The sequence below is a fragment of the Branchiostoma floridae genome, chromosome 4 (genome assembly GCF_000003815.2).
Source record: "Branchiostoma floridae strain S238N-H82 chromosome 4, Bfl_VNyyK, whole genome shotgun sequence".
NCBI classification, from domain to species: Eukaryota; Metazoa; Chordata; class Leptocardii; order Amphioxiformes; family Branchiostomatidae; genus Branchiostoma; species Branchiostoma floridae.
Window position 1 is genome coordinate 3,627,294 of NC_049982.1, and position 23,165 is coordinate 3,650,458.

Consider the following 23,165-nt stretch of genomic DNA (forward strand, 5'->3'; position numbering starts at 1 on the left):
GCTAGTATTTCCCGGCTTGGGCTCGCGACGCCAGAGGTCCATTGTTTCGTTTAAACAAAGGATATTTAGTATGTAGGTGTCAGGTATGCAAATACACTCGACAGTGAAGTCGATACAATAATGTTATGCTTCATTCTTTCTCACACCTAAGAGTTTTTTTTTCTTGATAATAGCTCCTTGGTCACACGAAAGGGGGTTGAAAATCGTTTTTTAACCTCCGTGCTCTGAACAGATATTTTTAAGTTATTTGAATTGGGGACATATATTAGAAAATATTAGTGAGTAGTGAGGCCCTTTGTCGGACCCTTCCTCTATCGACCAGGCCCGCTTTAGTACACCGCAGGTGACCCATAAGGTACCCTGGGGGTAATTTTGCTCCGGCTTGACGGTCTTAGGGTCCGAAAATGTAAGTGGCCCCGTGCCTTCACGGAATGACGGACACAAAGGCTTTCCACACTGTTCGGTGACAATGTTAGGGAAATTAAACACATAATTTGAACAAATCAACAGTTAGAAAAAAATTCTACGTTTAGTATAATGATAAGCCTTGTTGATACAATAAAAAAAGAGACTTTCTTGTCTTCATTCCAGTAAGACTTCTATACAGTTTAGAACCATTTTCTTTCAAACAACATGTTAGCAATTATCACTTGAATACACATTACCCTTTCACTCAACCACTTCTCAAAACACGCAGTGTGTGGGTACCGCGAACTACCGGACATGGCCATGTCCGGCAATGATTGGGGATATTCGGCACCGGACACAACGTGGCTCGAAATTCCTTTATACGCCCCGGACATGTCAAGTTACACGGTAGTGTAAGAAACCAGACATTGCCAGATATTCTTGTTTCCGTGCAGTGAACCCCCCCCCCCCCATAACCCTCCACCATAACCCCCAACCACATGATCAGTATCCCCTGACTCCAGCCAGCAAACCTGGCCTGACCACCCTCAAAATTACACAACCTACCCTTACCCTTACACCCACCCTTACCCCCACCCTTACCCCCACCCTAACCCCCACCCTTACCCCCACCCTAACCCCCACCCTTACCCCCACCCTAACCCTAACCCCCACCCTAACCCCCACCTAAAGAGACAGCCGACCACAAGGCTTATAGAAGACTGCGGAATATAGTGGTTCGTGAAAACAGAAAAAAGAAAAAGTCATTCTACACACAACAGATCGACCTACATAGTAGGAATAACGACAGCAAGCGACTCTGGCAAACAGTAAATGGAATGCTGGGTAGAAACATCAGTAAGACACCAAACTTTATTGAATCAGATGGACAAATTTTAATGAAACCAGCTGAAATTGCGGAGTATTTCAACAATTACTTCACTGAGAAAGTCTCAAGACTCACAAGTGGCGATGATCCTGACACAGACAAGGCAGTCGAACCAATTAAAGAACATATCATGGCTGAAAAGTATTACTCTTTCAGTTTTCAACAAGTATCAGTAGAACAGGTGGAAGAACAGTTAAAATCACTACACCCTGGCAGAGCCACCGGGCACGATGATATAGACAATACCTTGCTGAGGCTGTGTGCTAACCACATTGCCAAACCACTTTGCCACATTTTCAACAGCTCCCTTGTGCAAGGAATTTTCCCCTCCCAATGGAAGAAAGCTAAAGTAATTCCATTAATAAAAGACAAATCCTCCCCACTCAATGGACCAAATAGTCGCCCAATAAGCTTATTACCTGCCATAAGTAAAGTCATGGAGAGAATATGTCAGAAGCAAATACAAACTTACATGGTATCAAATGATATTTTCTCCGGTAATCAACATGCGTATAAGCGCTTCCACTCCACTTCTAGCGCGCTCACACAAATGTCAGACTACTGGCTGGAAGAAATAGACAAGGGTAACTTAGTAGGAGCAGTTTTGTTAGATTTTAGTGCTGCTTTTGATGTTATCAATCATGAGATCTGTCTGGCCAAATTACAAAGTTATGGCTTTACACAATCTGCCATAAACTGGACAAGAAGCTACCTAGAAAACAGGAAACAGGCCGTGTTTGTGAATGGAAGCTACTCATCATTCATTGAAACAAAATGTGGCGTACCCCAAGGCAGCTGCCTCGGTCCCCTTCTCTTCTGTATTTTCACAAACAATCTGCCAACGGTAACTACCCAAAGTGTGGTTGTGATGTACGCCGATGATTCCACCCCATCCACATCAGCTTCTGACATTACAGAATTACAAAATAAGCTGCAGACAGACTTGTCTAAGATATGGAATTGGGTGAGGACAAACAACTTAATCCTCAACATTGGCAAAACAAAATCAATCGTCTTGGGTTCACCACATAGGCTAAAAAGGAAGCCGAAGCTACAACTTTCCATCGAAGGCAAAATCATTACACAGGTGGAACAGGCGGACTTACTAGGTGTCACTGTGGATCAGCAGCTCTCATGGGCTCTACAAGTAAACAAAACAAAGATGAAGATGGCAGGAGCTCTTGCTTCAATTAGGAAATATAAGGAATACTTCACTCCCAACCTGTTGAAAACTGTGATACAGACCTTGGTCCTATCTCACCTAGATTACGGCTTAGTACTCACGTCTTCATCGCCTCAGACCCACCTAGACAAACTGCAAGTTATCCAGAATAGAGCAGCTAGGCTGGCAACAGGTGCATGTTTTGATGCAAACCTAGACGTACTACATAATCAGTTAAAGGACAGCATCAGAAAATTTTCAATTCTTTATTTTCCAGTAGTTTACTCATTAAAAAGTTGATGTACGTCAATTTTTACATTGATCCGCCTAATATGACCCTGTAGACACGTTTGAACTTCGCGCTCTCCTCCTCTCCCCGCCGTGCTGGCCGATGACGTAATGGCCTCGTTCTGATCGTCTGAGATTGTATGACGTCACGGATCCGAAACTTCTAGCCAGCCATTTTGCTCGGTGAACCTCGGTCCTCTCAGCGGTAAATAATCACCCCGCCATTCTGGAGTTCAGTTTGTTGTCATTGAAAATTACTTTCGTGGACCTGTAAGTCGCATCGTGAGCTGTCTACGAAGCCATAGTCCCCGGGAGACTGAACATGAATAAGCTTGCCTGCGTGTGAACCGCGCGGCGACGGAACGAAATCAAAACAATGGTGGAGGGGGAGGTTCACGCACCGTGCCATTCTGGACTATTACAAGAGCGAGTTCGGGTCAGTTCTTACCTTCTCCTTTTCGGACAGCACAGCGATAATTACACATAAGCTTCCACGAATTTTGGTTGAACTCACAATTGTCCAACTGGCAGGGACATTAAAAAAAAATCATTCTCTGACAACATACCCTTGATCGCTACATATCGAACGATCCCCCTTCCGCGCCGAAACATACATACAGCATTGTTGTTTTTACATACAACACAGGCCGGCATTGTGAATGGCGCGAAATGTCGGCTTCGTTTCAGAGTCCGTGATTTGTTTTGAATGAACCCCCAGCAATCACCGCCAAAGCTACATGATTGAAAAACCGACCAGTCCAGATAATTTACCCAAGAAACAGAAAATAAAGTGAGAGGCGAGGCGTAACTCGCACGATCTGTACAAGTTGCGGTGCTATCTGTTTCGGCGCGAAAAGGGGGTTGTTCGATATGTAGCGATCAAGGGTATGTTGTCAGTAGAACAAACGAGGTCTACAACTGTGAATTCAACCAAAATTCGTGGAAACTTACGTGTAATTATCACTGTGCTGTTCGGAAAGGAGAAGGTAAGAACTGACCCGAACTCGCTCTTGTAATAGTCCAGAATGGCACGGTGCGTGAACCTCCCCAAAAACCATTGTTTTGATTTCGTCCCGTCGCCGCGCGGTTCACCCGCTGCAGACAAGCTAATTCATGTTCAGTCTCCCGGGGACTATGGCTTCGTAGACAGCTCACAACGCGACTTACAGGTCCACGAAGTTAATTGTCAACAACAACGGACTGGCTTCCAGAATGGCGGTGTGATTTCCCGCCGAAGGGACCGAGGTTCACCGAGCAAAATGGCTGGCATGGCCAGAAGTTTCAATTCTGATTTGTGACGTCAGCGCGCAGGCAATCAGAACGAGGCCATTACGTCATCGGCCAGCGCGGCGGGAGAGGGGAGGAAAGCGCGAAGTTCAAACGTGTCTACAGGGTCATATTGGGCGGATTAATGTAAAAATTGACGTAAATCAACTTTTTAATGAGTAAACTACTGGAAAATAATGAATTGAAGATTTTCTGATGCTTTCCTTTAAACTGGCCCTCAGTAAAAGAAAGACTTTTCACAGGCACTATCAACATATTCCATAAAGTAGTAAAGGAAAAACAGCCAAAATGCATTTTCAGTCGTTTAAAAACAGTTAACACCGCACATTCTCACAACACCAGACTAGCACAGAAAGGAGCAATCCTGCTACCCAAACCCAGAACTAATGCCATTACTCGAACCTTCTTATACAGAGCTATCAAAACATACAACACTTTACCAATTCACATTACATCCTCAAATCCACGGGCATTCAAAGTAAAAATCTGGTCCTGGACAAAACCTCAAAGACATAAAAACTCACCTGTCAGCTCATGGTGGTAAACTTGACTATAAGCCATCTGTAAATTTCATGACCTCTGACCTCCACAATATCCAATATATGATAATATAATGTACATGTATGATATAATATGATAATAATGTTTTTGTTTATGTTAATTGAATGAGGATAATGATGAATTGATTGATTGACGTTATGAGTAATTTAATGTATTGCATAATATGATAAGTTAAGAATGTTAATGATTGATTTATGCTAGTTGTTTGATCAACATTATCTGTATAATTTGTTGTTATGTATTTTATTCATTGTGTGTAAAGGACTCCAGGAAGATTAGTTCAATGTAACTAATGGAGATTCCTAATAAACAAACAAACCTTAACCCCACCCTAACCCCCACCCTAACCCCCTGATGTTCTGTATCTGTTCTGCAGACCCCCCTGATGTTCTGTATCTGTTCTGCAGACCCCCTGATGTTCTGTATCTGTTCTGCAGACCCCCCTGATGTTCTGTATCTGTTCTGCAGACCCCCCTGATGTTCTGTATCTGTTCTACAGACCCCCTGATGTTCAGACAGTGTTTCTGTTCTGCAGACCCCCCTGATGTTCTGTATCTGTTCTGTAGACCCCCCTGATGTTCTGTATCTGTTCTGCAGACCCCCTGATGTTCTGTATCTGTTCTGCAGACTTCCTGATGTTCTGTATCTGTTCTGCAGACTTCTGTATCTGTTCTGCAGACCCCCTGATGTTCTGTATCTGTTCTGCAGACCCCCCTGATGTTCTGTATCTGTTCTGCAGACCCCCTGATGTTCTGTATCTGTTCTGTAGACCCCCCTGATGTTCTGTATCTGTTCTGCAGACCCCCACCCCTCCCCCTGCCAGCAAGCCCAGCCCAGCCGGCCCCCCCAAAGGAGCCCAGCAGATGGCAGCTCACATCATGAAGGAAGCCATCGCACGCGCGCGCCAGCCTTCTCCCAACGTCACTGTGCAGCCATGGCGACAGAATGAGCCCAGAACGGTGTCAGGTGTGACTCATGGTTACATAGAACAGTATAACAATTTAGTGGTAATCTTGGTTACATAACCTGGGTGGGGCCAGGGGAACCATTATTGTGGGGTGTGCTCCCCAACCCACAGTAGGGTGGGGCCAGGGGAACCATCATTGTGGGGTGTGCTCCCTAACCCACAGTAGGGTGGGACCAGGGGAACCATTATTGTGGGGTGTGCTCCCTAACCCACAGTAGGGTGGGGCCAGGGGAACCATTATTGTGGGGTGTGCTCCCTAACCCACAGTAGGGTGGGCCCTGGGGAACCATTAGTGCTCCCTAACCCACAGTAGGGTGGGGCCAGGGGAATCGTTAGAGTGGGGTGTGCTCCCTAACCCACAGTAGGGTGGGGCCAGGGGAACCATCAAGGTGGGGTGTGCTCCCTAACCCACAGTAGGGTGGGGCCAGGGGAACCATTATTGTGGGGTGTGCTCCCTAACCCACAGTAGGGTGGGCCCAGGGGAATCATTAGAGTGGGGTGTGCTCCCTAACCCACAGTAGGGTGGGGCCAGGGGAACCATCAAGGTGGGGTGTGCTCCCTAACCCACAGTAGGGTGGGACCAGGGTAACCATTATTGTTGGGTGTGCTCCCTAACCCACAGTAGGGTGGGCCCAGGGGAATCATTATTGTTGGGTGTGCTCCCTAACCCACAGTAGGGTGGGCCCAGGGGAATCATTAGAGTGGGGTGTGCTCCCTAACCCACAGTAGGGTGGGCCAGGGGAACCATTATTGTGGGGTGTGCTCCCTAACCCACAGTAGGGTGGGGCCAGGGGAACCATTATTGTTGGGTGTGCTAGTTAGTGAAAGTGATTGTTTATTTACCTGCGGCTCAGGAGGACCCTCCCGCCTGCCTGGAGCTGCTCCCAACACAGGACAGCAGCAGCAGCAGGGAAGCTGGCAGCCTCAGGCCCCGCCCAAACCTGCACAGGTGAGGCGCACCTGTACATGACTGCACACACCTGACACACCTGCACAGGTGAGGCACACCTGTACATGACTGCACACACCTGACACACCTGCACAGGTGAGGCACACCTGTACATGACTGCACACACCTGACACACCTGCACAGGTGAGGCACACCTGTACATGACTGCACACACCTGACACACCTGCACAGGTGAGGCACACCTGTACATGACTGCACACACCTGACACACCTGCACAGGTGAGGCGCACCTGTACATGACTGCACACACCTGACACACCTACACAGGTGAGGCGCACCTGTACATGACTGCAAACACCTGACACACCTGCACACACCTGCACAGGTAAGGCATGCCTGCACACACCTGCACACACCTGCACACACCTGCACAGCTAAGGCAGGCCTGCACATACCTGCACAGCTAAGGCATGCCTGCACACACCTGCACAGGTAAGGCATGCCTGCACACACCTGCACAGGTAAGGCATGCCTGCACACACCTGCACAGGTAAGGCATGTCTGCACACACCTGCACAGCTAAGGCATGCCTGCACATACCTGCACACACCTGTACATGACTGCACACACCTGCACAGCTAAGGCATGCCTACACACACCTGCACAGGTAAGGCATGCCTACACACACCTGCACAGGTAAGGCATGCCTGCACATACCTGCACACACCTGCACTGGTAAGGCATGCCTGCACATACCTGCAAACACTTGCACATAGCTGCACAGGTAAGGCATGCCTGCACACACCTGCACAGGTAAGGAACACCTGCACATGTCTGCACACACCTGCTCATGTAAGACACATCTGCACACACATGTACAGGTTAGGGGCACCTGCACACATGGTGACACCTACACAAGTAAGGCACACCTGCACACACCTGCACAGGTAAGGAACACCTGCGCATGTCTGCACACACCTGCTCAGGTAAGGCACATCTGCACACACATGTACAGCTAAGGCATGCCTGCACACACCTGCACACACCTGCTCAGGTAAGGCACATCTGCACACACATGTACAGGTTAGGGGCACCTGCACACATGGTGACACCTACACAAGTAAGGCACACCTGCACACACCTGGACAGGTAAGGCACCTGCATCAAGCTTCACAGGTAAAGCACTTCTGCACACACCCGCACGGGTAGTTCATTGTCCTTGGTTGTTGTGAATTATTTGAATTTCTCTCTTGACCAGCTTTTGGCCTCCTTTTTTTCCAGATGCCTACATCCACCAGCCTGGCCCAGTCCATGGCCGGCCCCTCTAGTCTGGCCCAATCGAGTCTGCCCCAATCCATGGCAGGTGTTTCTAGTCTGGCCCAGTCCAGTCTGGCCCAGTCCAGTCTGGCCCAGTCCATGGCCGGCCCCACCAGCTTGGCCCAGTCAAATCTGGCCCAGTCAAATCTGGCCCAGTCAAATCTGGCCCAGTCAAATCTGGCCCAGTCTGGCCCCCTCATCAGCTCCATCTCTACCAGCCAGCCACCGCCCATGAACACCGGTATGATACCCAGCATGACACAGGCTCCACGAGTGCAGCAGCAGCAGTTTCCTGTGTCCCAGCCTCAGGTACAGTATCATCATCATCATCATCATCATCACTATTCACACTGTCCCAGCCTCAGGTACAGTTTATAACAGTTACTGTTTACTTGTTTGTGTTCCTGCCAGACAACTGTTTACATGTTTGTGTTTCTGCCAGACAACTGTTTACTTGTTTGTGTTCCTGCTGGACGACTATTTACTTGTTTGTGTTCCTGCTGGACGACTATTTACTTGTTTGTGTTCCTGCCAGACAACTATTTACTTGTTTGTGTTCCTGCTGGACGACTATTTACTTGTTTGTGTTCCTGCTGGACGACTATTTACTTGTTTGTGTTCCTGCCGGGCAACTGTTTACTTGTTTGTGTTCCTGCCAGACAACTGTTTACTTGTTTGTATTCCTGCCAGACAACTGTTTACTTGTTTGTGTTCCTGCCAGACAACTGTTTACTTGTTTGTGTTTCTGCCAGACAACTGTTTACATGTTTATGTTCCTGCCAGACAACTGTTTACTTGTTTGTGTTCCTGCCAGACAACTGTTTACTTGTTTGTGTTCCTGCCACACAACTGTTTACTTGTTTATGTTCCTGCCACACAACTGTTTACTTGTTTGTGTTCCTGCCAGACAACTGTTTACTTGTTTGTGTTTCTGCCAGACAACTGTTTACTTGTTTGTGTTCCTGCCAGACAACTGTTTAGTGGTTTGTGTTTCTGCCAGACAACTGTTTACTTGTTTGTGTTCCTGCCAGACAACTGTTTACTTGTTTATGTTCCTGCCACACAACTGTTTACTTGTTTGTGTTCCTGCCAGACAACTGTTTACTTGTTTGTGTTTCTGCCAGACAACTGTTTACTTGTTTATGTTCCTGCCAGACAACTGTTTACTTGTTTGTATTCCTGCCAGACAACTATTTACTTGTATGTGTTCCTGCTGGACGACTATTTACTTGTTTGTGTTCCTGCTGGACGACTATTTACTTGTTTGTGTTCCTGCTGGACGACTATTTACTTGTTTGTGTTCCTGCTGGACGACTATTTACTTGTTTGTGTTCCTGCTGGACGACTATTTACTTGTTTGTGTTCCTGCTGGACGACTATTTACTTGTTTGTGTTCCTGCTGGACGACTATTTACTTGTTTGTGTTCCTGCTGGACGACTATTTACTTGTTTGTGTTTCTGCCAGACAACTGTTGACTTGTTTGTGTTCCTGCTGGACGACTATTTACTTGTTTGTGTTCCTGCTGGACGACTATTTACTTGTTTGTGTTCCTGCTGGACGACTATTTACTTGTTTGTGTTCCTGCCAGACAACTATTTACTTGTTTGTGTTCCTGCTGGACGACTATTTACTTGTTTGTGTTCCTGCTGGACGACTATTTACATGTTTCTGCCAGTCAATATAAACATTTTTTTTTCAGCCAATGCAGACAGGCGTGCAGCAAGGCCCCCGAGCCGCCCCAGCTCCTGTGCAGATGCAGTCTCAGCAGGCAGCAAATCAGACAAGAGTTCCTATCTGGACAGGGGCCTTGGAATGGCAGGAAGTTCCGGTAAGTTGTTTTGAGTCCGTGTCTATAATGTTTTACAGAACTGTCACCTTGTCCCACAATAGTTACAAATACAGAAAGTTGACCATAAGCCATAAGATAAAAATTCTTGTCAGTTTGACCCCGTTTGAACTTACTCTGGTTTCTCCCATAGCCCAAGAACAGTCCGAGTGACCTTCCACAGAAGGTCAACAGGTCACTGGCCTGTCAGGTGTCCATTCAGCCGGGAGAGACGCTGTGAGTATTTAACTTTACACCTGTACCTTACACCTGCACTTCACACCTGTAAGCACTTAACTTTACACCTGCACCTCACACCTGTATGCACTTAACTTTACACCTGCACTTCACACCTGTAAGTACTTAACTTTAAACCTGCACCTTACACCTGTAAGTACTTAACTTTACACCTGCACCTTACACCTGTAAGCACTTAACTTTACACCTGCACCTTACACCTGTAAGTACTTAATTTTACACCAGGTCCTGTACCAAACACCTGTACCTCACACCTGTAAGTACTTAACTTTACACCTGCACCTTACACCTGTAAGTACTTAACTTTACACCTGCACCTTACACCTGTAAGCACTTAACTTTACACCTGTACCTCACACCTGTAAGTACTTAATTTTACACCTGCACTTCACACCTGTAAGTACTTAATTTTACACCAGGTCCTGTACCAAACACCTGTACCTCACACCTGTAAGTACTTAACTTTACACCTGTAACTTACACCTGTAAGTACTTAATTTTACACCTGTACCAAACACCTGTACCTCACACCTGTAAGTACTTAACCTTACACCTGTAATGACTTTTACACCATACACCTGTACCTTACACCGGTACATGTTTGTTTGTTTGTCTCCAGCCAAGCGGACGTGTTTGTTTGTTTGTTTGTTTACTCCCAGCCAAGCGGACAAGTGGCCCAGCAAGCTGACATGTTTGTTTGTTTGTTTGTTTGTTTACTCCCAGCCAAGCCGACAAGTGGCCCAGCAAGCTGACATGTTTGTTTGTTTGTTTGTTTACTCCCAGCCAAGCGGACAAGTGGCCCATCAAGCTGACATGTTTGTTTGTTTGTTTGTTTACTCCCAGCCAAGCGGACAAGTGGCCCAGCAAGCTGATCATGCAGCTGATTCCGCAGCAGCTTCTGGTGTCGCTGGGCTCGCTTTTCCGCAACTCTCGCACGGTCGGCTTCCACTTCTCCAACAACGACCAGGACGCTCTACGGGCGCTGTACCGGGTCATGGCGGGCGGCTTTGTAAGTACCAAACAAACAAACAAACAAACAAACAAACATAATAACTGTTAAACTTCTCCAACAACGACCAGGACGCTCTACGGGCGCTGTACCGGGTCATGGCGGGCGGCTTTGTAAGTACCAAACAAACAAACAAACAAACAAACAAACACAATAACTGTTAAACTTCTCCAACAACGACCAAGACGCTCTACGGGCGCTGTACCGAGTCATGGCGGGCGGCTTCGTAAGTACCAAACAAACAAACAAACAAACAAACACAATAACTGTTAAACTTCTCCAACTACCACCAGGCCGCTCTACGGGCGCTGTACCGAGTGATGGCAGGTGGCTTCGTAAGTATAAGACAGACAAACAAACAAACAAACATGTTTACACTTCTCCAACAACCATTTCCCACATGTGACTCAGTGTGTTTGTTACAGGCGGGATGTGTGCATTTCCCACATGTGACCCAGTATGTTTGTTACAGGCGGGATGTGTGCATTTCCCACATGTGACCCAGTATGTTTTTTTGTTACAGGCGGGATGTGTGCATTTCCCACATGTGACTCAGTATGTTTGTTACAGGCGGGATGTGTGCATTTCCCACATGTGACCCAGTATGTTTGTTTGTTACAGGCGGGATGTGTGCATTTCCCACTTGTGACTCAGTATGTTTGTTACAGGCCGGCTGTGTGCATTTCCCACATGTGACCCAGTTTGTTTGTTACAGGCGGGATGTGTGCATTTCCCACATGTGACCCAGTGCGATGTCCGGGTGCTGATGTTGCTCTACAGCGCAAAGAAGCGGGCGTTTATGGGACTGATTCCGCACGACCAGACCAGCTTCGTCAACGGGATCCGCATGGTCATCACCAACCACAAGAAGGCACAGCAGCAGAAAGCACTGCAGAGAGTAAGTCTTAATAATAATAATAATAATGGTTTATTTGGTCCATTAAAAGTGTACAGCAGAGAGTAAGTCTTCAGCACAGACATGCCAGACTGTAAAATCTCACCACCTCCCCCGGTACAAGCTATAGTCCCACTGCTTGTGATCAAATTTGACAGTATAAAGCTTGGCACCATTTTGGCTTTATTGTTTAGGGCTGTAAGAACTCAACTAATGGTTGAAATACCCTGAGAACAAGACATATACCCTGTATTTTTGAACCAGTGAGAACCTTGGAAAAACTAGTGGCAGCCTACCATAATGTACCCCTCCTTCTGATTGGATCCAGGTGGAGTGGTTTTAGTTTAATTAATCGCTTAGATTCAATTGTTGTTCTTCTATGACGTCATAACCTATGTGAAATGGGGCCTTCTGATTAGTCGGTATCCTCTGACTTTAATAATAATCTGTTTAAAGGGCAGACGATAATGTTACTTTAATTTACATTATTCTGAAGATGCAGCAGCAGCAGCAGCAGCTGGGGGTTGTGCAGCAGCCGAACACGGCACCGATGCAGTTTCCCCCGCAACAACAACAACAACAACAACAACAGCAACAACAGGCACCTTCATCTGCTCAACAACAGGTAAGTTAGCTGATATTAAACCTGATTTAATCAACCTTCACCTGTTTCCCCACTCAAGTACTGAGCAACAGGTCAGCTGTGATTAACCTTTACCTGATGTGACAGTCAGCAGATCCCAACCTTTACCTGATGTGGCAATGAGCAGTTCCCAACCCTCACCTGATGTGGCAATGAGCAGTTCCCAACCTTTACCTGATATTGCAATCAGCAGTTCCCAACCTTTACCTGATGTGACAGTCAGCAGTTCCCAACCTTCACATTATGTGGCAATCAGCAGTTCCCAACCTTTACCTGATGTTGCAATCAGCAGTTCCCAACCTTTACCTGATGTGACAGTCAGCAGTTCCCAACCTTCACATTATGTGGCAATCAGCAGTTCCCAACCTTTACCTGATGTGGCAATGAGCAGTTTCCAACCTTTACCTGATGTTGCAATCAGCAGTTCCCAACCTTTACCTGATGTGGCAATCAGCAGGCAGTTCCCAACCTTTACCTGATGTGGCAAACGGAAGTTCCCAACCTTTACCTGATGTGGCAATTTGCAGTTCCCAACCTTTACCTGATGTGGCAATGAGCAGGTAGTTTCCAACCTTTACCTGATGTGGCAATCATCAGTTCCCAACCTTTACCTGATGTGACAATGAGCAGTTCCCAACCTTTACCTGATGTTGCAATCAGCAGTTCCCAACCTTTACCTGATGTTGCAATCAGCAGTTCCCAACCTTTACCTGATGTGGCAATCAGCAGTTCCCAACCTTTACCTGATGTTGCAATCAGCAGTTCCCAACCTTTACCTGATGTTGCAATCAGCAGTTCCCAACCTTTACCTGATGTGGCAATGAGCAGACAGTTCCCAACCTTTACCTGATGTGGCAATCACCAGTTTCCAACCTTTACCTGATGTGGCAATCACCAGTTTCCAACCTTTACCTGATGTGGCAATCAGCAGTTCCCAACCTTTACCTGATGTGGCAATCAGCAGTTCCCAACCTTTACCTGATGTTGCAATCAGCAGTTCCCAACCTTGCGAACATGGGTTTTAACACAGACTGAAGGTAGACAGAAGGTGGACTTACTGCTGGCAAAAGGGGAGTTAGTCCCAGAATAAGTCCACCCCATGTTACCATGTCTGAGGGCTGTTGGTGTTAGCTTTGGTGGGCTATTATCCGCACTGAGTCCTTCACACTGATTAAGAGAGTAAGTCCAGCTTTAGTCCCTATTATGTCCTGCTCATTAATCACCAGTGCTGGGAGAAGGCCCACCACATGTGTAAGATGGGCCCCTCTGTTCTTTATCTCTGGGGCTCATCATGGGGTGACATCAATTTGTCATGCTTGTTAGTTCAACCTACAGGAGGGTCCTGCACAAGAAACTATGACTTCAGAATTAAGATGGGCTGGTTCAAATGATATCAGAAACACCTGAAAAGCTATAATTCTATTCTGGAGTCCATTATAATGTGAGAGACAACAATATCCACTATTATGATGTCATTAACACTGATCATGGTCTACAAACATTGCTACTTACATGACAATTGTTACTGAGTCAGTGAGAGGCCAATAGAGAAATGCAGTGACCAGTAGCTGCAGTGTCCTGGGGTTACAGACCACCTTTGTTTGTTTAAGGATTACATGCAAGACAGATGGGTTTTTAATTATAACAGGGGGTGGGGTCATGTAGTCTTGACTTGTATTGCTGATGGGGGTCACATAGAAGGAGAGCCCCTTACAGCTTTGTCAAGTGTTCTTCTACAGGGTTCTGCTGTTAATAAACCCACTGTAATTGGACTAAATTTCAGAAGTTCAAAGATGATCAGGACCATGAAAACCAAACCCACCATGTACATGATGTATCTCATGCATCTGAACAACACAATCCAGTTCTAGTCCTGATGATTTCCTACTTTTTACAGAGTTAAGATAGATGTAGTACTCACAAGGCAAACACATGGTTTGAGACAGTGGTTGGCTGTAGGTATCATTTGGAGTCAGCATTAATTTGGTGTGACCACTTCCACTGGTACGCTGCCCAGGGAGTTGTCATGTTTACAATGTGCCTACAATTTCCTTCAGTTCTGTGGAAAACTCTAATACCTCCAGATTCTTGCAATTGGCTTATTTCAGTTTCATTCAAGTATACTGTGGATTGAGAACTAAGCAACTTGTCTTCTCTTCTAGACTCATGTTCATCTTTGATAAATCTAATAATAGCAATCTGACCTTTCAGTGACCTAGAAGATTCATGACCTCATGACCCCTCTGTCAGAGCCCTTCCCTTAGATGTGGGGGAAACTCAGTATTACAAAGAGGACCGTGTCTTTCTAATTAAACACAACTCAGGAGGGAATGACTTGCCCTAGATTCTAGTCAGTGCTCCCTTGTCTATCTCTTAGGGTGGAGAAAGGCACAAATTCTTTAGTTTGTTTCATTTTGGCAACTTGGTATGGAGTGACCAGGTCACATGACCTATCAGGGTACTGCTGGCCTGATCCATCATGTGACCTCAGGTTGGGTAAGTGTTGGTTTAGTGTGCCATTAGTGTGGCAAATAAACAGTTTCTTTCCTAGGGGATTATACATGTGCAGAGTTGCATTTTCCAGTTAACTGTGGACAGAACCTGTAAACTCTTTTAGGTACCCCTCCAAAATAGAATGGATGTGAACAGCCCAATTCAGGATTATATATAAAAGCAGAATAGATGCAAACCACCTCCCAGAATGTAACCAGGGAACAATCCAACCTGGTAACAAGCTGATGTTTGTGGGTCTTCTTCAACCAGAGAACTGAAAAGAGCACAAAAGGGGCTAACACACTGAACCATCAATAACAACTTGTAAACAGACTGTGAGTCTTGTGGCTATCCCAATTACATGGTACATCTGGCATTACTAATTCAGATACAACTTCAGAAGCACACATGGGCCTCTACTGAGCAGGGCAGCTGGGTGACAGATCCAGCCTGTCCACAGTAAGTCCATGGGAGGAGAAGATGGTCATGGTTATAAAGCCATCCTCCCGGAGTAAGTCCATTTTCAGACCACTGGACTTACTGTGGGTGAAAAGAGGACCATGGTCCATAGTGAATTGTTCATAAGTCCCATGTTCGCTAGGGTGATGTTGCAATCAGCAGTTCCCAACCTTTACCTGATGTGACAATGAGCAGGTAGTTTCCAACCTTTACCTGATGTGGCAATCACCAGTTTCCAACCTTTACCTGATGTGACAATGAGCAGTTCCCAACCTTTACCTGATGTTGCAATCAGCAGTTCCCAACCTTTACCTGATGTGGCAATCAGCAGTTCCCAACCTTTACCTGATGTTGCAATCAGCAGTTCCCAACCTTTACCTGATGTGACAATGAGCAGGTAGTTCCCAACCTTTACCTGATGTTGCAATCAGCAGTTCCCAACCTTTACCTGATGTGGCAATCACCAGTTCCCAACCTTTACCTGATGTGGCAATCACCAGTTCCCAACCTTTACCTGATGTGGCAATCACCAGTTCCCAACCTTTACCTGATGTTGCAATCAGCAGTTCCCAACCTTTACCTGATGTGGCAATCACCAGTTCCCAACCTTTACCTGATGTTGCAATCAGCAGTTCCCAACCTTTACCTGATGTGGCAATCAGCAGTTCCCAACCTGTACCTGATGTGGCAATCGCCAGTTCCCAACCTTTACCTGATGTGGCAATCAGCAGTTCCCAACCTTTACCTGATGTGGCAAACGGAAGTTCCCAACCTTTACCTGATGTGGCAATGAGCAGACAGTTGCCAACCTTTACCTGATGTGGCAATGAGCAGTTCCCAACCTTTACCTGATGTGGCAATTTGCAGTTCCCAACCTTTACCTGATGTGGCAATCAGCAGTTCCCAACCTTTACCTGATGTGACAGTCAGCAGTTCCCAACCTTTACAAACAGCAGTTTGTAAGCACCAGTTGGATCAATTCTTTATGATGTTTCTTTTTACAGTTTGGAAGCTTGGGAGGAGGAGGAAACATGATGAGCAGTGGCCAATCAGCTGTCAGCACTTCATCAGGCAACATGAACCAGGTAGGCTAGCCAATCAGCAATCAGTTGGAAATCATCCAATAAAATAACACTACCCACAGCCAATCATCTTACACTCTTCACGGCCAATCAGCTAGCACTCTCCACAGCCAATCAGCTAGCACTCTCCACAACTTTGGTAGCACTCTATACCCATCAGCTAGTACTGTGACAACATAGAAACAACCAAATACTGATGAACATGGTTTGACAATTTCATCAAAGAGGTATGGAGAGTTCTATACATGATGAAATTTATATTTCAGTGTGCATGTTGATGTGACAAATGCAGTGTAATCAAGCATTTCAGTCCATCTAGAGGGGATCTTGCCTGTACATCACACTGAGATCACACAGTACATCTGGCTTTTACTAAGATCACACAGTATATCCGGCCTGCACTGAGATCACACAGTATATCCCGCCTGTACTGAGATCACACAGTAGATCTGGCTTTTACTGAGATCACACAGTAGATCTGACATGTACTGAGATCACACAGTAGATCTGACCTGTACTGAGATCACACAGTAGATCTGGCCTGTACTGGGATCACACAGTAGATCTGACCTGTACTGAGATCACACAGTAGATCTGGTCTGTACTGATATCACACAGTAGATCTGGCCTGTACTGAGATCACACAGTAGATCTGGTCTGTACTGGATCACACAGTAGATCTGGCTTTTACTGAGATCACACAGTAGATCTTGTCTGTACTGGATCACACAGTAGATCTGGCTTTTACTGAGATCACAAAGTAAATCTGGTCTGTACTGGATCACACAGTAGATCTGGCTTTTACTGAGATCACAAAGTAAATCTGGTCTGTACTGGATCACACAGTAGATCTGACATGTACTGAGATCACACAGTAGATCTGGTCTGTAATGAGATCACACAGTAGATCTGGTCTGTACTGAGATCACACAGTAGATCTGGTCTGTACTGGATCACACAGTAGATCTGGCTTTTACTGAGATCACACAGTAGATCTTGTCTGTACTGGATCACACAGTAGATCTGGCCTGTACTGGGATCACACAGTAGGTCTGGCTTTTACTGAGATCACACAGTAGATCTGACATGTACTGAGATCACACAGTAGATCTTGTCTGTACTGGATCACACAGTAGATCTGGCCTGTACTGAGATCACACAGTAGATCTGGCTTTTACTGAGATCACACAGTAGATCTGGTCTGTACTGAGATCACACAGTAGGTCTGGCCTGTACTGGGATCACACAGTAGGTCTGGCTTGTACTGAGATCACACAGTAGATCTGGCCTGTACTGAGATCACACAGCAGATCTGGCCTGTACTGAGATCACACAGCAGGCCTGGCCTGTACTGAGATCACACAGTAGGTCTGGCTTTTACTGAGATCACACAGTAGATCTGGTCTGTACTGAGATCACACAGAAGCTATTGTCTGTACTGAGAATATAGTAAGCTTCCATGGTCATGACTGGTGTCTCAACAATTTTCATGGAGACAACTGTTGGTCTCTGTCTAGTTTCCATGGAGACAACTGTCGGTCTGTCTCTAGTTTCCATGGAGACAACTGTTGCTCTGTTTCTAGTTTCCATGGAGACAACTTTTGGTCTGTCTCTAGTTTCCATGGAGACAACTATTGGTCTGTTTCTAGTTTCCATGGAGACAACTTTTGGTCTGTCTCTAGTTTCCATGGAGACAACTGTTGGTCTGTCTCTAGTTTCCATGGAGACAACTGTTGGTCTGTCTCTAGTTTCCATGGAGACCACTGTTGGTCTGTGTCTAGTTTCCATGGTAACAACTGTTGGTTTGTCTCTAGTGATAACTGTCTGTATTTTCAGACTGTAATAGTGTTGTCTCGCCAGTTTCCTGGTGACCAATGTTGGTCTTCTTCAAGTTTCCATAGTAACAACTGTCAGTCTGCCCTTCCAGTTTCTGTAGTAATGACTGTTGTTCTCTAGTTTCCATGGTTATGGACTGTGATTTTTTATCCAGTGTCCATAGCAATGACAGGGATGGTTTCTTCAGTTACCATGGCGATGACATGGCTTCTCTCCAGTTTCCATAGTGACAACTGGTGCTGTTTTTCTCCAGGTGCCCAGCTCTGTCCACCCTGTAACTCCCCACCCTCCCGTGGCCACTATAGACAAGGAACGGCACCACAACTTGGTGAGTCAAGATCACCTTGTCTTTGCAGCCATCTTGCAACTGAGATAGAGTTAATCCAATGACCCTGCATTTCAGGATGTTGGAAGCTTACCTAGAGCAGTGCTGTAGTCTTACCAAGCCCAATGTCGGCACTTGTGTAGAGCAGTGCTGTAGCCTTACCAAGCCCAATGTCGGCACTTGTGTAGAGCAGTGCTGTAGGCCCCACATGTCAGCACTTGTGTAGAGCAGTGCTGTAGGTCCCACATGTCAGCACTTGTGTAGAGCAGTGCTGTAAGTCCCACATGTCAGCACTTGTGTAGAGCAGTGCTGTAGGTCCCACATGTCAGCACTTGTGTAGAGCAGTGCTGTAGGTCCCACATGTCAGCACTTGTGTAGAGCAGTGCTGTAGGTCCCACATGTCAGCACTTGTGTAGAGCAGTGCTGTAGGTCCCACATGTCAGCACTTGTGTAGAGCAGTGCTGTAGGTCCCACATGTCAGCACTTGTGTAGAGCAGTGCTGTAGGTCCCACATGTCAGCACTTGTGTAGAGCAGTGCTCTAGCCCCACATGTCAGCACTTGTGTAGAGCAGTGCTGTAGGTCCCACATGTCAGCACTTGTGTAGAGCAGTGCTGTAGGTCCCACATGTCAGCACTTGTGTAGAGCAGTGCTGTAGCCTTACCAAGCCCAATGTCGGCACTTGTGTAGAGCAGTGCTGTAGCCCCACATGTCAGCACTTGTGTAGAGCAGTGCTGTAGCCTTACCAAGCCCAATGTCGACACTTGTGTAGAGCAGTGCTTAAGGTCCCACATGTCAGCACTTGTGTAGAGCAGTGCTGTAGCCCCACATGTCAGCACTTGTGTAGAGCAGTGCTGTAGTCTTACCAAGCCCAATGTCAGCACTTGTGTAGAGCAGTGCTGTAGCCTTACCAAGCCCAATGTCGGCACTTGTGTAGAGCAGTGCTGTAGGCCCCACATGTCAGCACTTGTGTAGAGCAGTGCTGTAGGTCCACATGTCAGCACTTGTGTAGAGCAGTGCTGTAGGCCCCACATGTCAGCACTTGTGTAGAGCAGTGTTGTAGGTCCCACATGTCAGCACTTGTGTAGAGCAGTGCTGTAGGTCCACATGTCAGCACTTGTGTAGAGCAGTGCTGTAGCCCCACATGTCAGCACTTGTGTAGAGCAGGGCTGTAGGTCCCACATGTCAGCACTTGTGTAGAGCAGTGCTGTAGTCTTACCAAGCCCAATGTCAGCACTTGTGTAGAGCAGTGCTGTAGCCTTACCAAGCCCAATGTCGGCACTTGTGTAGAGCAGTGCTGTAGGCCCCACATGTCAGCACTTGTGTAGAGCAGTGCTGTAGGTCCACATGTCAGCACTTGTGTAGAGCAGTGCTGTAGGCCCCACATGTCAGCACTTGTGTAGAGCAGGGCTGTAGGTCCCACATGTCAGCACTTGTGTAGAGCAGGGCTGTAGGTCCCACATGTCAGCACTTGTGTAGAGCAGTGCTGTAGCCCCACATGTCAGCACTTGTGTAGAGCAGTGCTGTAGCCCCACATGTCAGCACTTGTGTAGAGCAATGCTGTAGGTCCCACATGTCAGCACTTGTGTAGAGCAGTGCTGTAGGTCCCACATGTCAGCACTTGTGTAGAGCAGTGCTGTAGGTCCCACATGTCAGCACTTGTGTAGAGCAGTGCTCTAGCCCCACATGTCAGCACTTGTGTAGAGCAGTGCTGTAGCCCCACATGTCAGCACTTGTGTAGAGCAGTGCTGTAGGTCCCACATGTCAGCACTTGTGTAGAGCAGTGCTCTAGCCCCACATATCAGCACCTGTGTAGAGCAGTGCTATAGGCCCCACATGTCAGCACTTGTGTAGAGCAGTGTTGTAGGTCCCACATGTCAGCACTTGTGTAGAGCAGTGCTGTAGGTCACACATCTCAGCACTTGTGTAGAGCAGTGCTCTAGGTCCCACATGTCAGCACTTGTGTAGAGCAGTGCTGTAGGTCCCACATGTCAGCACTTGTGTAGAGCAGTGCTGTAGGTCCCACATGTCAGCACTTGTGTAGAGCAGTGCTGTAGGTCCCACATGTCAGCACTTGTGTAGAGCAGTGCTGTAGGTCCCACATGTCAGCACTTGTGTAGAGCATTGCTGTAGGCCCCACATGTCAGCACTTGTGTAGAGCAATGCTGTAGGTCTCACATGTCAGCACTTGTGTAGAGCAGTGCTGTAGGCCCCACATGTCGGCACTTGTGTAGAGCAGTGCTGTAGGTCTCACATGTCAGCACTGGAGACCCAGTTAGTTCTGCCATGTGTTTCCTCACACTGCTGTTCCAGCTAATGATTTTCTGTTTGTTTGTCCCTGCTGCTGATTGTTTTCTTGTCCCTGCAAATGACAGTTTATTTATTTATTTATTTATTTATTTGCCAATGATACAACTCATTACACGGATCTGCCTAGGCAGTTTTGGGCTGGTAGCGGCAGATCCACAGAGATACAGACGAACATACATCATTGGTCGACGTGATCGCACATGTTCGCACATGTTTACACACGACGGGGTTATACTGCACCTTACGGGGTGACGTACCCTTTCATATGCGCCAGGTCTCCCGTCCGGGTGAATGATGTAAATCACCGTGAGCCGAAGCTAGATACTCATTTTCACCTGAGTATAGTGAGGAAAGCCGTGTTAAGTGCCTTTCCCAAGGGCACAAGATCAGTAACACGGCAGGGGGATTCGAACATGCAACCTCTCGGTCACGGGGCGAACACGGTCCCACTGCGCTACGCGGTCCCACACGGTTTGATTGTTTGTTTGTTTGTTTGTGGCAGCTGAAGATCCAGCAGCTGCAGCAGACGCTGGAGATGGCTCAGAAGAAGCAGCAGCAGCTGAACCAGCAGCAGCAGCTCATGGAACAGCAGAGACAGCAGCAGATCCAGCAGAGGTTACAGCAACAGCAGACCAACCAGCAGCTCCGCAACCTGCTCCTCAACCAGCAACAGGTAACCAATCACAGTCCTCGTCTTAGCAACATTTAACCAATAGCAATCCTTGTCTCAGCAACAGGAAGCCAATCACAATCCATGTCTCAGCAACAGATAACCAATAGTAATCCTCATCTCAGCAACAGATAACCAATCTCAATCCTCGTCTCAGCAACAGGTAGCCAATAGTGATGTTGGTCTCAGCAACAGATAACCAATCATAATCCTATTTCAAGCCAATAGCTATCCTTGTCACAACAACAGATACTGATGGTTAGGTGTTTATGATAAGTTGCTTATTGTTAGGCACTGATGGTTTGGTGCTAATGATAAGGTGCTGATGGTTATGTGCTGATGGTGTTTGTCCCTCTCTTACAGCTGCAGCAGATGTCCCAGCAGATGTTGATGGTTAGATGCTGATAGTGTTTATCTTTTCTTTACAGCAACAGCAAATGTCCCAGCAGATATTGATGGTTACATGCTGATCTTATGTGCTGATGGTGTTTATCCTACCTTACAGCAACAGCAGTTGATGTCCCAGCAGATGTTAAGGCGCTGATTGTTATGTGCTGAAGGTATTTTCCTTACCCTGCAGCAGCAGCAGATATCCCAGCAGATGATGATGGTAACCTGCTGATGGTTTTTGTGCTGATGGTATTTATCATTCCCCTGCAGCAGAAGCAGATGTCCAAGTGGATGTTGATGGTTAGGTGCTGATGGTTATGTGCTGAAGGTTTATGTGCTGATGGTGTTTATCCTCCCCTACAGCAGCAGCAGATGTCCCAGCAAATGCCGAGGGTTAGGTGCTGATTGTTATGTGCTGATGGTGTTTATCCTCCCCTACAGCAACAGCAGATGTACCAGCAGATGCCGAGGGTTAGGTGCTGATTGTTATGTGCTGATGGTGTTTATCCTCCCCTACAGCAACAGCAGATGTCCCAGCAGATGCACAACCCAAACCAGTGGACAGGGCAGCAGCAGCTTCATGCACAAGGTCCCATGATGCAACAGCTGCCCCCGCACCCTCCTCAGCCGCAACAGCCAATGGGAAGTCTCCAACAAAACCTGCTCGAGGACCCCAATCTGCATGATCTTCTGAACTGATTCTCATATGTACATGATCTTCTGAACTGATACCAACATCTGCAGGATCTGCACTGATAGTACTGGGAAGCATGTTCGTGATCAATATGTCCGTCTGCATATTTAGTTAAGACTGTCCCTACGGCTTAATTTAGACTGCCCCATATTTGATTAAGACTGTTGTATACATCATGATGATCGCCCCCATGCCTACCTATCAATGGTGATGGGGATGATGAGTCTGCAATGTTCAGGCCTTCAGACCAGAAACAGACTTTTTAAATTCTTATATCCGCTTTTATTTTATATCTGGTTTGGAGAATCATGCAGAACATGAGTCGTTCACAAAATGCTCTCAATCATTAATAATATGCTTTTTTTTCATTTACCAACACATTAAATGTTTATTCTATAATTGCAATCCAGGAATGCCCAAGACGTTAAGTTAAATTTTGCTTATGTTAACGGGAATCCCATGTAAAATAAAGTTTGTTCCACATCTAA

At 46.6% G+C, this 23,165-nt stretch overlaps 2 protein-coding genes and 1 long non-coding RNA gene across 4 annotated transcripts in view; 2 read left to right on the forward strand and 1 right to left on the reverse strand.

Annotated features, from left to right (window-relative positions):
* LOC118413013 overlaps positions 1-23,165 on the forward strand; it is a 711,153-nt gene that overhangs the window by 658,615 nt on the left and 29,373 nt on the right. The gene's annotated exons all lie outside the window — the stretch shown is intronic.
* LOC118414515 overlaps positions 1-23,165 on the reverse strand; it is a 660,232-nt gene that overhangs the window by 619,208 nt on the left and 17,859 nt on the right. The window contains exon 2 of the long non-coding RNA XR_004830988.1: positions 972-976. This is a non-coding gene — a long non-coding RNA (uncharacterized LOC118414515). The remainder of the gene's footprint in view (positions 1-971; positions 977-23,165) is intronic.
* On the forward strand, positions 5,374-23,165 carry LOC118414485 (mediator of RNA polymerase II transcription subunit 25-like). Of its 2 annotated transcripts, XM_035818551.1 has the most exons (12): positions 5,374-5,561; positions 6,417-6,511; positions 7,754-8,098; positions 9,490-9,618; positions 9,770-9,852; positions 10,717-10,882; positions 11,598-11,780; positions 12,274-12,402; positions 16,377-16,457; positions 18,544-18,618; positions 21,426-21,596; positions 22,347-22,403. In XM_035818551.1, exons 1-12 carry the CDS (start codon positions 5,459-5,461, stop codon positions 22,386-22,388), a joined length of 1,602 nt encoding a protein of 533 aa, XP_035674444.1. In that variant the 5' UTR covers positions 5,374-5,458; the 3' UTR covers positions 22,389-22,403. The 2 variants fall into 2 exon arrangements, with proteins under 2 accessions (XP_035674444.1, XP_035674443.1); XM_035818550.1 differs by lacking the exons at positions 5,374-5,561; positions 6,417-6,511; positions 22,347-22,403 and adding exons at positions 7,249-7,419; positions 22,503-23,165.

What these genes read in the sequence shown, in the direction of transcription:
- LOC118414485 (XM_035818550.1), top strand. Translation starts at nt 7,264, where the DNA reads ATGCCTGCACACACCTGCACAGGTAAGGAACACCTGCACATGTCTGCA. An exon ending in ACCTGCACACACCTGCACAG is followed by an intron (nt 7,420 to 7,753) that starts GTAAGGAACACC and finishes CTTTTTTTCCAG; the next exon opens with ATGCCTACATCCACCAGCCT. An exon ending in TGCTCCTCAACCAGCAACAG is followed by an intron (nt 21,597 to 22,502) that starts GTAACCAATCAC and finishes CCTCCCCTACAG; the next exon opens with CAACAGCAGATGTCCCAGCA.